The sequence below is a fragment of the Rattus norvegicus genome, chromosome 2, assembly GCF_021556685.1.
Source record: "Rattus norvegicus strain SHRSP/BbbUtx chromosome 2, alternate assembly SHRSP_T2T, whole genome shotgun sequence".
NCBI lineage: Eukaryota > Metazoa > Chordata > Mammalia > Rodentia > Muridae > Rattus > Rattus norvegicus.
In genome coordinates this window covers 196927063-196942159 of record NC_141535.1, presented here as the reverse complement: position 1 = coordinate 196942159, position 15097 = coordinate 196927063, and the positions used below count along the sequence as shown (strand labels likewise).

The following is a 15097-nucleotide window of genomic DNA, read 5'->3' as shown; positions in this document are numbered from 1 at the left end:
TGCAGTGTTCCTGTCCTGGTGAGGAGCCTGTTTTGCCTTAGTCTTCCCTGACTTGCAGCATCACCTCCCCTCCTTGGAGATGCCCCCTGAGCCTGTGGGAAGGATGGGTGATACACATGCCTCATTCATGGCTGAGCACTCCACGAACTTGTTCTCTGCACGTCGTCTAGCTGCGAGTACCAGTATTAACTGTAATCCAATACACGAAGAAGCATTTGAGGACTCTACTTGGGTTTTGTACCTGCCCGCCGCCAAGCTGGAACTATGCTACTAGTTCTCTTGGGTTTCCAGCTCACCTGCTTACCCATGTAGGTTACCAACATGAACCTTAGAAGCCTTAAAAGGTATCCACAGTACATAAAAGGACTACCACATATATAATGTTGTAAGTGCGTGTATAAGCTTATTTATGCAAATGTTTGTATGCAGACCTTCATACTCACAGGCCCATCCACCTTTGGTTCTACTTTTCTGAAGAACTCTGACATACATGGAGGAATTGTGTACTGTGGGCTGTGCAGTGACTTAGGGCCCCGGGGCATTGCTCTTGCACTGACTTACCTTTGTTATGAGGTTAGAATTTGGGTATTGGGATAGAGAGAGGCACAAGCTTTGCTTACTTGAGGAGGTAGGTTGGGAGGGACAGAGTAGCAGCTTCCTTTCCTATCCTTTAGGATTCTGATTCTCTTATCCTGGGAGCTTGGTGGGTTGACTAAACTCCTCTCTCAGGAAAGCCATGTTTCAATTCAGGTCAACTAGACACAGCTGTCATCCTTTGGTAAGCCTGGCCTCTGGACACATGCCTGCTTTTTCTGCTCCAGCTGCTCCTCAGGCTACTGGCCAATTCCTGGTTATCCTATGGGAGATGAAGCCCAAGGTAGGCAGACAGATCTATGATCCTGGAACTGTCCTCTGGCACATTTCATACTCATTTTTAGAATCTCCAGTGTCTGAGCTGCTCCTTGGAAGTAGGCCAGGTAAAAGCATTGAAGAGTATGTTTCATGCCCACTGTCTAAGGAAAGGGTTAAGGACCAAGGGGGATGGGCATGTACCATATCTATGAATTGGGAAGAGATCTGGGGACAAATGAGGATTGAAAGTCAGTTTCAAATTCCTTTCACTCTTTCCCCAATCTATTCAAACCCTCTTCCTTAAGGCAAAGAAAGCAAGACTCAAAGGCAGGAGCCTGAATGCTTGTTCCCGGGTGACCTCAGGGTATATTTGAGGGTAATATGGAGTGCAACCAGACTTACCAGCCTGTGCCCTGAAAGCCCTAAAGAGCTGGGCCCCACCATTCATCCTTAGTAAGCCAATCTAAAGAGCCAAATTAGAAGTGTATGAATGAAAGTTCCCAGTAGAAACCACACCTTATGTAAAAGATTAGTATTTCAATGGAGAGACTTTGGGGGTTCCAGCTTGAAGGATAGATTTAAGTAAAGGGGTAGAGGCAAGTATGGTTAAACAGTCTCAGTTAAGACATGGTCCCAAGGATTATTAACCCATTACCGTCTCTGCTCCAGTCTCTCCTGCAAGATGGTTTGACAGGTTGTAAATCTCTTTCTGAAGACCAGTTCCTTCTCTGGCTGGTGAGAGGATTCAGTATTTTCCTTCCCCTGGCATGAGACTCCTGAGGTGAGATTCCAATCTCTTGAAGTACTTTGGATAGTCTGGTAGCCAAAGGGAGGGGGCACGAGTACCTCTTTAGAATTTTCTCATTTCTACCAGACAGGCTGGCAAGGGAGACATAAATCCAGCCTGCTGTGCATGCTATAGTGGGAGGCAGTGATACGATCTCAGTGGATGGACTTAGCTTATGTAATGCTAAACAGGTGTCAGTACTAGGAACTCATTTATATTCATTGTTACAGTTCTGGATTTTTATATTACTTATTTACATTTTATTTTATATGTATATATTTACTTGCATATGTGGTGGTGTGAGTGCACATCTGTATGGATGTTCACGTGTGTGTCAGTACACATTCATGTCAGTACACTTTCACAAGTCTGATGTTAGGTGTCTTCTTCAACACACTTCATCTTATATTTTGAGGCAAGGTCTCTCATTGAAACTGAAACTCGCCAGTTGGGCTGGTCTAGCTGGTAGTTTGTTCCTGGGATTTCCTGTCTTTGTCTCCTTAGTAGTAGGATCACTAGGCCATACCTGTCTAGCTTGTATGTATGTGTTGGGTATTCAAACTCAGATTCTCGAATTTACATGGCAAACTCTTTACTAACCACCTCCTCAGCCCAGTTCTGGTCTTTTAATATGCAGCATTTAAAGGAAGACCAAACCTCATACTTCTTAAACTTTATTATGTTAAAAGTTAGATTCTGATTCCCTAGGCCTGGGCAGGCTTGGCATCTGCACTTTCACACGAACAAGTAACATCCACAGGTTGAACTAATACTTTCACAGGAAAGGAGAGGAAATCTTGTAATGGGTTGAGAACAAACAGCCCGGGAAATAGAACAGAAGTATGAATTTATTAAGAGAGCTCACAGTCAGAGATGGCCTCTTGGCCACATGACATAATTTTCATCCTAGGAAAACAGTGAAAGGAGGGAGAGAGAGAGAGAGAAGTTCAGAGAATCTAGAAGCCTTGGGCTGGTCACTTCCTGGACTTCTCTGCAGAACGGCTGCCATTGGTCTTGTTAAGAGACTCAGTGCTCCCCGTTCTGGAACCCATGCTGTTGAGGATTTTGTCAAGTTCTCCTGGGATGTTTGGCTTCTCCTCATTCTCAGTCTCACGGTGGTAGAAGTAGTTGAAATTGGAGACAATGACAGGCACAGGGAGGGCAATAGTGAGGACACCGGCAATGGCACACAGTGTACCCACAATCTTCCCTCCTGGGGTGGTCGGGCACATGTCACCATAGCCTACAGTTGTCATGGTGACCACAGCCCACCAGAAGCCATCAGGAATGCTAGAGAAATGGGACTCTGGCTCATCCACTTCAGCAAAGTAGACTGCACTGGAGAAAAGAATGACCCCAATGAAGAGGAAGAAGATGAGTAGCCCCAGCTCCCTCATGGAAGCCTTCAGCGTCTGCCCCAGGATTTGCAGCCCTTTAGAGTGTCGGGAGAGCTTGAAGATGCGGAAGACCCTCACCAGACGGATGATCCTCAGGATGGCGAGGGACATATTCTGCTGGGCGCTTGGCTCGGTCTCCTGTACTAGCTCTGTTATGAGGGTCGCAAAGTAGGGGATGATGGAGATGATGTCGATGATGTTCATGATGTTCTTGAAGAAGTCAGGCTTGCTGGGGCAGACCACAAACCGGAGCACCAGCTCAAAGGTGAACCACACAATGCAGGTGGACTCCACCATGAAGAAAGGATCAGTGAACATGGTCTGGGAGAGGCCTGTTTTGTTTGTATTGATGGTGGGGTCTCTGACCACCTTCAGCTCCCTGTCCTCTCGGAACTCCGGGAGTGTCTCCAGGCAGAAGATGGTGATGGAGATGACTACAACCAAAACCGAGACCACAGCCACACCTCGAGCTGCACTGGAGCTCTCAGGGTACTCGAAGAGAAGCCAGAATTGCCGGTGAAAGTCATTGGTGGGCAGCAGTGTTTCAGGGTCCTTAATGAAGCCTTCATCCTCCCGGAACTGGTCCATGGCCTCGCTACCCAGTTCATAGAAAGAGATCTCATCAGCGAAAACATCAATAGGCACATTGGCTGGCCGCCGTATTTTCCCACCAGACTGGTAATAATATAAGATTCCATCAAAACTAGGTCTGTTTCTATCAAAGAAATACTCATTTCTCATGGAGTCAAAAAATTGCATCCTTTTCTCCCGGTCTCCCAAGAGTGTCTCTGGGAATTGATTGAGAGTTCTGAGCTGAGTCTCAAACCTCAGCCCAGCAATGTTGATGATGACCCTTTGGTTTCCCTCATTCAAGACCACTGGCTCAGACCCTGGGGGATCCACATACTCTCCTGGGATCTTGGAGAAGGCAGTTTCATGGCTGATATTATCACTGATAAGGACTTTCCAGTTGGAAAAAGGACTGCTACCAGGTCGGCCTTTTGAGCTGGTTGGGTCAAAGTCTGTGGCATAGCCTGGCTCTTCATGGATTTCATCTGAGTTATCAAAATTGACCAGAGCAACTTCCATTTCTCTCCAGCTACACACATCCATTCTAGGGAGTCAGAACAGCAGCATGAAGACCTCAGTCTACTACACACTGGAAGCTGTGGGGAAGAAGGGATTTATTATATGGGAGTCAGGGCAGGATATACTGGTTCTTGACCACTGAGGCAAGACACAGCAGTAAAATGAATATGCTTTATAGTGTAAGATACAGTATTTAGCATTAGCTTGAGGAAGAATGCTGTGGTGTTTCCAGCAACAATAAATCCTTGGTATTATTTTGCTCCTCTGAGTTTATACCCACCAACTACTAGTTTAAAAAAAGTACAAGGAATGATCCTAGGGATGAGGGGCAAGCTGTCCCCAGAATAGGAAGGTTAGAAACATGGTGGCATAAAGGCGGTCTCCATAAAGAGAAAGTTAATGTTCCTTGGTAATAATGTGCATAGTTTTGTATTCTTGTCAAGTCCGTCATTATATCCAGCACATTTCCACACCCACTGTCACTCTTAACTCTTCTGTGCCCAACAGTCAGTTTCTTAAAAATCTTCCTAGCCAAAGCTCTTCTCTTTTCTGTCAACTCCATCACTACCTCTTGGACCACGTCCTGAGGTCTGGGATGGTATTCAAGAAAACTAAGAAGATGGAGGCGGGGTGGCTGATCTACACACTTCATAAAAATTATGCTGTTTGTGACTGGAGCCCCTTATCTGGAAGGAGATCGTTGAGGGTAGCGTTAATGTGATACATGTGTGAAATGCTTGGCAGAAAGAGGATTTTATCTATTGCTGTGTTTGCCAGTGTCTCCACGTCACAGGAAATTTGGAAGTCACTAGCCAGTGGAAGTTTTTGGCTCTAAATCAAGGTGAATAATTTTCAGTGGAATTCTCTCTTTTCAGCCTTTCCTCCCTCCCTCCCTTCCTCTCCCATCTCTGTTGTGTAGGGGGCATTTGGGGTAGGCTTAGGACAAAAAGCACAAAGGCTTGGATATGCATGAACATAGACGAACACTCTCTCCAGTTTCCTGCCAGCTTCTGCTTCTATTGAAGAACACTAGTCAGGCAGTCTAGAGTGAATATGGAGAGAGAGGTAAGTGACCTAACCTGAGGTGGCATCTGTAGTGGCCATGGCCTTGGAATAGTTACATTACAGGGGACAGGGAGTCCCTGCTGTGTACAGTGTTGTAGTTTCTTCAAAGTGATTTCACATTCCCTTATCGCGCTGGATGGCAATAGTTAGAAGACAGCTGTATTGTATCAAGTGGGCAAGTGACTTTCAACAACTCTGTAGCTAGTGCTGCAGAGTCCTGTGAGCTCTGTGGTGGTGTCTTGGCCCAGAGCCATCGCTACTACACCACAGGGGGCTGAGGTGTAGGGAGCCAGGGTTATGGAACTGCAGGATCTCAGCTCTTTGGAGGCTTGCCTTGCCCGCTTTGCAGTCCATGTACAGTGATTAGATGGTTAGGTCAGGAGCTGAGCACCCTCTTAGACATGTGTGGCCTTTGCTGGCTTCCTCATTTCACCGAGCTACTCCTTCTCTATAGACTGCAGAAGATATACCCACGTGTGCACCTTGCGTGAGGCTTGGCAAAGAGCAAGTGGTTGGAACATGGGACGGAACTGTGTGTAAGATTTTTGAGAACAGAGCCAGCAGCTCAAATCCTGGGTCTATATATGTGCCCCTAACATGGGTGAAAGTGGACTGGCTTGGAGCTTAGTTTCACTACTCAGGGGATGTGTATTTTCGAATAAACTACTGGATTTTTATGACTCTTAGTTTTCTGCTATATGAAGTGGATAAGAAGAATTAGTAATTCCCATCTCAAAGACCATGCTGAGGGGCTGAGAGGAGGCTTAGTGGGTGAGAGAGCTTGAAATGCAAGTATGAAGAAATATGCTTGGATCCCTGGTACCCCAGGTGTGTCACATTCTCATCTAATCTCAGTTCTGTGGTGTGTGTGTGTGTGTGTGTGTGTGTGCACGTATGTGTTGAGGCAAGAAAGAAGCTTATATGCTTGCTGAGATTTTTCTGGCTAGCCAGTCCCACTAAAAAAGCAGTGAGTTACAAGTTCAATGGAATTCCTACCTCAAGGGAATAAGGCAGAGACAGACAAAGCAGGAAGGACACTAGATGGCCTTCTCTGCCCTCTGGGCATAGGACAGGCGCACCTGAACTCACATGTGCAAACTCAAATCCCAAAAGAAAGTGTACAAAGAGAGATTGAGAGTTACTAGGGTGTAACTTTGTAACCCCTAAGCTATCTTTTCTTTAAGTGTAGGTAACTGCCCTCCACCCTCCCTTCCTCATCACTACAGAAAACTCAAGGGGGAGAACGGGGTTCAGGTGAGGAAATGCAGAAGGAATCTCAGCTCTATACTCTTCCCATCTGCTCTACCTGACCCACCTCTAAGCTGTCCCACTTCTAGGCCACTTTCTCTCTTTTGTCATCTTCCCAGCTCATATGGACAGTCTATATCCTGCCACAGAGCCTAACTGGCCAGTCTAGCTCTATCTGCCTTCTTGTATCCTGGCTTGCTGCACTGAATACTCTTTGGCTCTCCATGTGGAGGGACAATAGGCTCCCTCTGCATGGCTCAGTCTCTGTACCTAAAGCCTCTTGCAAGTGCCCAGAGTGCGGGGCACTACTGTTTTTGCATGTTCTTGAAGGACAGGATTTACCTTGAATCACTCTCTGTACCAGTGTCCAGTCTGAAGTGGCAGATAGGAGGATGGTGGAGGGTTTGGGGGACAGCATCATTTCAAGCAGTGCATCCACACTGAGTGGTTATTTGGTAAATATTATTTGCTATGTTGGTTAATAAAGGCAGGAAGGAATGATTGCATGTTCCTGAGGGCAGGGATCATGTCTGGTTTTACACAGTCAGCCAACTCAAGTGCTCAGTTAATGTCTGGTGATTGAACGATGGAGTTGATGTCTGGTAAGTTTGAGTGACAGGCAGCATACTCGGCTCCGAGCCAGGACACCTGCATTGCCTACACTAACTGCTTGCGTATCTCATCAAGCCTCCGTTTGTGTTGTCACCTATAATAAGAAAATAGGCTGAGTCAAAGGAGCCAGACGAAAATGTATAGAGTAATTTCATGAATACAAAACCTCAAACGTTCCTTAACCTACAGCAGCAGGAAGCTGAGCGGCAGTGGCCTGGGAGGAAGGGTGGGAAAGCAGGAGGAATTACAACGTGGGCGCCAGTGATTGTCTCACAGGCGCATACACAGCACAGAAAGCACCAGGCTGCAGGCTTGGTCTAGTGTGCATCGTGGTATCCTGAATCCTCAAGGGTCAAAGGAGAGCAAGCAAACAGAGATCAGAGTGCATGCTTTGCCTCTGTTCTGCAAGATCTGGGTAAGGACCAAGGGAAATGACATGGTGTGTGTGTGTGTGTGTGTGTGTGTGTGTGCATGTGTGTGTGTGCATGTGTGTGTGTGAATGTGTGTGTGTGCATGTGTGTGTGTGAATGTGTGTGTGCATGTGTGCGTGTGTGTGTGTGTGCGCATGTGTGTGCATGTGTGTGAATGTGTGTGTGCGTGTGTGTGTGTGAATGTGTGTGTGCATGTGTGTGTGAATGTGTGTGTGCATGTGTGTGTGTGCATGTGTGTATGTGTGTGTGTGCGTGCATGTGTGTGCGTGTGTGTGTGCATGTGTGTGTGTATGTGTGTGTGTGTGTGTGTGTTTTGAAGGCTGTATGGGCTGCATCTGTGTGCTCTTTTGCTGCATGTGTGCTCTTGTGTGGAACTCACATGGTGCCCAGCTCCAAGACAGACCACATTATAAGGGCTCAGCAGATATTTTTTAAAAATAATCCTTTGAGAAGTTCACTTATGAGTACAGTGTTTACATTACTTGTATCTCCCCCTCCAATTCATCTTATGTTTCCACTCTCACAAATTCATGACCTCTTCTATCTTCATTATACATAGATATGATCTATGCATCTGTATGATCTACAGGATCTATTTAGTGTTGCTCATATGTACATGTGTTTAGCGCTGTTCACTTGATACTGAATACTCCATTAAGGGACTTATCCTTGGAGAAAACAGATTCTCTCTCTCAGAAGCCATTGTCTGACCTCTTCTTCACAGAGGGGCAGGGACTTGTGAAGGACCCTGATGGCATGTGGTATTTATGCAGATCTTGCTTAGGTTATCATATTGTTAAAATTCTGTCAACTCTGTCATGTTTAAAAGACACCATTTTCCTAGCTGGCTGGGATCAGTGGATATTTAGCAAGAGGGAATGCAACCCGTGACCTGGGCTCACTGTGCTTTCTGGATCCATAGAGGAGGGCTGCCCCTCTGAGTGTGTGTGTGTGTGTGTGTGTGTGTGTGTGTGTGTGTGTGTGTGTGAATCCAGTAGAGAAACGTCTGAAATGTGCATGCGGCCTCTGGCCATACAAACTACCTTCCATCCTAAACCCATGCTCATGCCATTTTGTAATATGGGAGAATCCTTTCCTTAGAGATAATTCACTTTGTTCCAATGGTCATTTGTAGTAAGGAAGATTGAATTTCATTCCTTCCCTGGATTCACAGCCTGAGGTATTGTTCTCTGGGTTAGAAAGGTCCCTCAGTAAGGAAGGAGCTGAGAATTTTTGGAGCAGCTTCCGTTGTTATGTTGGCTGGTGTGACATCTAATAGCAGTCTTGGCTTTTATTTGCTGGGCCTCTAAGGCCTCTGAAGAATTGCTCTGACTCCAGGCAGAGCTCTCACCCATCTGAAGGGATCACAATGTCTGATTCCTCTCATCATCCATATGCTCGCCCAGAACAGTGCTGGCTGCATCGGTGTGCAGATGGACCTCCTTCCCCATGGCACACTTCCTCCTTCTAGGCCACCATGTGTGCAGGCCACTCTTCTAACCTTGCCTGAAGGGACAGCTTTCCTGCAGGGTGCCAGGTGGAGGTACTTCTGTCCTCCTGAGAGCTCTCTAAAAGTTTGTCTATACTTTTCAGGGCCCAGTACTGTTGGTTCACGTTTTCCCTCCAGAGGGTGGCTATGCTTGTGTCTCATAGCATGTAGCACTCAGGAGCAGTCTAGCCCATCCACTGTCCTAGGGTATGTCAAATACCCTGGGACTTACTTGTTATCTTATTGCTCTTCCCCAGAGCCAGACAGACTTGTCGTATGGCCTGAGGCACATCATCTAGATACTGAGAAGCCCCTTTAAGCCATTTTCACTGCCTTTGCCTAGATCACAGTGTTTCCAGCTTCTCTGTTACTCTATAACATGTCTGGACTTTTGGTCCATGCACAGATGCTGATGAGTCTTTGTGGTGTGGTGGTCTCCACCATCACCAAGCCTCTTTCTGCACGCTCCACCACAGGCTTCTAAAACAGTCGTTTGCAGGTCTAACTTTGCAAGGTCACTGAGCTGTACTAAGCAGGAAGGATCTGGAGCCCATTCCTTGGCCTTTCTACACAGGTTGTCTTTGGTTGCCTAGCAACCCAACACCTCCTCTATAGTCAAGTAAGGTAGCAGCTGTCAGGGAGTCTGATAATGACTGCAAGAAGTCATCCGCAGAGACAACTGTGTATTCTGTGCCTCGGGGCCCCGTGTCTCAGAGACAGGGAGCACACGGGTATTTGTCACTGGCAAGGTCAGATATTTCAGGGTTGTCAGTTGGTGGAGGAGACCAGACCAGGGAGCTCTTAGGCAGGGCTAGTTTGGAATTGGGTTTTCATTGTCTTGTGGGGCTCTGAGTGGAGGATTGCCAGAAAAGACTGACTGTGGCGCTGCTCTGTCTGGACAGGAGAGGGCGCTGTTGTCTCACTGGAAGCAATTCCTGGCCTTGGTGCTCCTTTCATGTTTGATTTCCCTCTTCTACCCTCTATGGCCAGCTAGCTCCAAGTCTTGGTGGTCCTCTCCAGGCTAGCTCTCAAGACTACCACTTTCTTTTCTCTCTTCAGCAAACACTGCCACATTGAGTGACTGTGGGTACAGGCTCTGGGGGCAGAGACAAAGGCCAGCTCTCAGTTTCCGCGTGGCTCTTGATCTTGCATGGTCTGCCCATTTGCTACCTGTGTGACTGTGGACAAGCTGGAGGATCCTTTGACTTAAGGTCCCTCAGCATTATGGCGACTTCCTTGCTTTCTGCTTCAAGAGTTGCTGGAGAGGGACTTATGCCACACAGAAGCACCTCACATGTGATGTAGGTGCTCTGTGGATGCTGATAGTGTCAGGGTGAGATTGGTCCTCCACCTTCCCCTCTCTTGGTACCATGTTCTACCCTTCTTGGTGCAGTAGCAGAGCATTCTCAGAAGCTGCCTGAGATGCATGTGATGCTGAGTGAGAAGAAGGCCAGCAGAGGCCAATTTCTGTGGCCTGATCGCTATTCCTTTGTGCTCTGGTAAGACTATCTCCTCCTGTCCTGGCACAATGGGTGAGGTGATTGCTCACCTCAGATTAACGATGCATATGAAATCCATAAAGGGTTTGAACCTGGCACTGTCTACTGTCATTGGCAAGGACCCTTATCTTCATTTAACATAGAGAGACAATGAAGTCCAGGAAGGTGTATGACTAGTCCATGCTAGGAAGCTGTGACTCACACACGGGTGTTTAAATTCCAAACTCAACATTCTTCCTATTACCCTCTAATTCCACAACAGCAGACCCACATGGGTGATGCTCATGTGAATTCATTCAATTTTTCTAGAAACTGTGATACACACACACACACACACACACACACACACACACACACAGAGGCATGCATACATGTGCTTGCATGCATGTGAAACAACATATGCCCACACATAGACACACACTTCTTGTACAAGTACTCACAGACACATGCATATTACACACACAGTTACCAAGACATCTCAGCAAATATGCAGATACATAAAGGCAGACTCCTGCACCACCACCCACACTGCACAGACGTTTCTATTCCAGGGGTGCCTGGCCCCTTTCTCCAATCTAATCTTTTTGCCTCTCGGAACAGGAGAAGATTCTGTTGCTTGCAGCAATTGAAGAAGGCAGAGAGGACTGGAGGGGGCTCAGATGGCTGGTCACGTGGCTCTCTTCCTTGTTAGAGTGGCGATGGGCACAGCGTGGGCAGTGTGTCTCTCTCCCTGTGAGGACTGCTCAAGGACAAAGCTACCTTCCTAAAGGGATGGAAAGATGCAGGCAAGAGCTCTTTCACTTAAACCCCGAGTAGCAGTAACAATTCGGAAAGGAATGATCCCAGAATAATTCATTCCAGGAGCGATGAGAGGCTTACAATTTAGCTGCTGTTAACCATGGGGACCAGAACCCACTGATCTTGGGGAAAATAATTTTACTTCAAAAATCAGCCAGGAAAAAAGGTCTCTTGGACTCTTTGCCCTGGACCTCATGGTTTTGTGCATTAAGGGCCCACGTTGCCTCCCTATTTGCCTGTGAGAGAAGGGTGCCTCTGTCTCTATGGTGACAGGTTTCTAGACACCAGGGGAAATATGGCGAAGCCTTGCTTTTGGATACTGTATGCCTTCTTGCAGGTTCCAAAGTGGTGAAACTGAACTAACTGTGGGCTTCCTGTCTGCAGAGTTCCCATGGTGGCTGTTCCCAAACAGGCTCATGGGAATGTGTGGATCCAGGAGTACCTCTACAGGGAAGCGAGGCAGAGCCCAGAATGGTCTACAGAGCAGCACACCTTGTCCTCAAGCAGGTTCCCATGCAGATTCTGCATCCTACTACTTGTCCTGTCAGGAATTTAGATGACCCCTCTGAATGTTCCTGCTGGTCACCCCCACTTAGCTGCCTCAGGTAGAACAGGATGGTAGGTAAGGTGGGGCCTATGTTCCTGTAAAAGTTCTCCCCCAGCCCCCAAATGTGAAGCTGTTTCTAATTAATCCTAAATAATGCAAGAAAGAATGTTTTTTTTTAGGAAAAATCTATTACTGGTGATACGACTTTTTAACTCTTTACTCCTGCTTAACCTTGCCAACAGCCACTGATTTCATACAGCCAGTTTGTTAGTTGGAAACAGAGCAGGTATGGACTCCAGGGCCCTGAGCCCCAGTGTGGCCTCTGCTTCTCACTAGCTGTGTAACACTAGGGAAATCTACGTGTTTGTTGTTTGCTTTTAAAATAGGCAGAGAAACACCTGCCTGCCCACTCAGGTCCGATCTGTGTTGACCGAAGTACATGTGACACGACAGGTAGTCAAAGTAGACTTTCAGTCTTGCTACATCTGTCCCTGCATGAAGAGGCTGGAGGAATCAAGGCACGAGAAGCCGGCAGCTTCCGCGACCCTTCCACTCTTGTGTCCCATGCCGCTTTGTACAACTCCTAAGGACTTCTTTTGTATTCTTGTTTTCTTTTGACAGACACAGCAGGTGGACTTGACCTGGGAAGACTGCTATTATCTAAAGATGGGGGTATTTCTCATCTAGAGTGGTTAGGGAAGGTGAGGCAGGGACCTGACGGTGTTTAAATCTGAGCCTAGTTCTTGCCAGTGCTTCTTGGAAGCCTACACCAAGGTTTAGGATAGGCCCTTTCATCTTCTAAGATCTGACAATGTGCTGCCATTCATCATGGATGAATTAACCTAGGATCGCCCCTACCCCTTCCTTCCTTTATCCTCCGATGAGGCTCTTTGCTTAGCCATGTGGTCACAAGCATGGATGCTGAGGCTGTTGGCAAACTCCACTTCCTGTGGCCCTGTGCAGGCTGCTTCCTCTCTGTTTCTTCTTCTCTATGGTGCAGAGGATAGGGGCATACGAACTCTTAGGAAAACTCTAAACACCATGACATGTACTATGTAAAAGTTGGTTGTGATGTATGTCAGAGGCTGGGCCTAGCTGCCTTGGGCTGTATGTATAAAATTTTTATCATTGTTATAACCATCATTATCATCATAAGCTTGACACAGGTACCTAGTTTAAACTTAAACTTGAAATCCTCCTGCCTCTGCTTCCTGAGTTATGAGGTCACAGGTGTGTGCACCTCTCCCAGTTGTTGGCTTGGTTTTGATAATACTGCTAAGGCTGACCTTTGCTCCCATGCTGAGCTCACCCTGACTTTCCCTTCCCCCAAGACATGCCCTAGTCTTTCATTGCTCTGTAAAGGCCTCCTTCTTCACAGCCATCTCACTCGGTCATTTCCAAAGCCTTTGAGATGTGCCTTCGTGATGTCTCCTGTCTGCCTGATCCTCCCTGACACCTGTCTTACCATGACCTGTTCAGACATTTCCTCTCATCTAGATGTCTGTTGTGGATCCTTAAACCTTTCTGTACCCCCTGTTCAGCTCCCAGAGAGTTCCTTCTTCCAACTAGAATGGACCCAGGCATCCAAGCTGAAGGTCTTCAGGGGAATCCCGTTACTCCTACTCTAGCAAGCATCCTCCAAGTGCCTCTGTCTCCTGTGTTGTGGTGGGACCCTGGGACCAATTCCATCTGTGTGGACTCATGTGACATCCATCAAGGGATAGAGGAGAGCAGTAAGCTTGACCCTTGCTCCAGCTGGCAGCAGTCACTCCCCACACATTCTCCATTGCTCCCCTTTCCCTGTGTAGGTGGCTTATGGTCAGAACGCCAAGCCCTGTGTCCTCATGTTGACACTGGATATAACATGACAGATGCCATCGTCTCTCTTTTGTAAGTACCTCCAAACTTCCTCACATTTCAAAATTGTTTCTCTTCCTCCTCTTTCTTCCCCCTCCTCTTCTTTGTTTTTGGTTTTTGAAACAGGTTTTCTCTGTGTAGTCCAGGCTGGCTAGGAGCTCATGATGTCCTTGGTTCATCTTTCTTGTGTTGGATTTACAGGTGTATGACACCATAGCTAGCTGTTTGCAGGATTTCCGAAGCTATGTGACCTTGAGATAGTTATTTCAACTCTTTTCTTTTAAATCCCCTAATCAGGAAAGCAAGCATAATAACAATGTTTGCAGTGAGATCTGGGAGAAAGATTCATATCCTTGCCTAACCCAAGGCCTTAGAACAATATGTTATGTTGAACACAGAAGAACCACTGAAAGAAAATATTTGTTGAATAATTCATTGTTTGGGACAAAAAAGCATCATTTGGGGAAACAAAGCACTTATAGTAGAATTGTAGGCATTTGCCTATGGGAGTGGAGTGGGCTTATGGAAGTGGGGTGGTAGGAGGGGTTTGCTGTGTGTCTGACAGAATACAATAAAGCTAGTGTCTTCCTGCCTCTAGTTTCCCAAGGTCTGCTCTTCGGTTGACTTTCCTGTGGAGCACTGAGCAGGAAGGTTATAGAGGGTTTTCCGGGGGCTCTTTAAGTCCCAGCAGGACTCCAGAATATCTGGAGCATGCACAGAGGATGAGGATGTGGTGAACAGCTATGCTTTCTTCTCAAAGAAAGAAAACCCAGACTGAAGCTGGTGTTCTTGGAATACCTCAAGCTAAACAGCTGGGAAAGCAGATCATAAGAAGAATGCAGCTTCCCAAGAGCATGCTGGGAAGTGAGCCAGCTTGGCTGACTGACACTTGTTGCCATGCATGCAATTGAATTTTCCCAGAATGCCTCCAGACCTCTAGGAGAATGCCAATGGGAGCCTGAAGAGGGCCCAATGAAGAAAGCATGGGTTAGCACTCACCAGCAGGAGTGCTGTCTCCGACCTAGTGAGCCTACGCAGCTCTTCAGGGGTCAGCTGGCCATAGCAGAAGGGATGTGCTGCTCTCAAGGTCCACAGGAAGACTAGCAGGGAGGATCCTGGTCAGCAGATACTTGGGATTCAGAAATCCTATCCCTGAATGAAACAGGATCTCTCTGCTTCTCTCTGCCCATGGAGGAAGCTCCAGCGAGAATATCCAGCTCTGTTGGGTGGCACGGTGCAGAATGCCTGGGCAGGGCACAGGGCACAGGGCACAGGGCACGGGTGAGCTAAGGTAAGGACAACTGGCAGCTTCATCGCCGTAGGCACACAGCTCAGTTACTGACCAGGAAGCTGAGTTAGTCACTAACTTGGGATACTTTCTAAAGCTAACATGACAACAGGCGGGTAATGGAGTTGAGCAGTGGGA

The 15097-nt window shown here is 47.1% G+C and overlaps 1 protein-coding gene across 1 annotated transcript; it reads right to left on the bottom strand.

Annotated features, from left to right (window-relative positions):
- Window positions 1–2470: 2470 nt before the first annotated feature.
- Window positions 2471–14693, bottom strand: Kcna10 (potassium voltage-gated channel subfamily A member 10). Its single transcript, NM_001191713.1, is given in 2 exon segments — window positions 2471–4202; window positions 14671–14693. A coding segment is annotated over 1 exon segment (1536 nt). The 5' UTR covers window positions 4150–4202; window positions 14671–14693; the 3' UTR covers window positions 2471–2613.
- Between the last annotated feature and the right edge of the window lie 404 nt (window positions 14694–15097).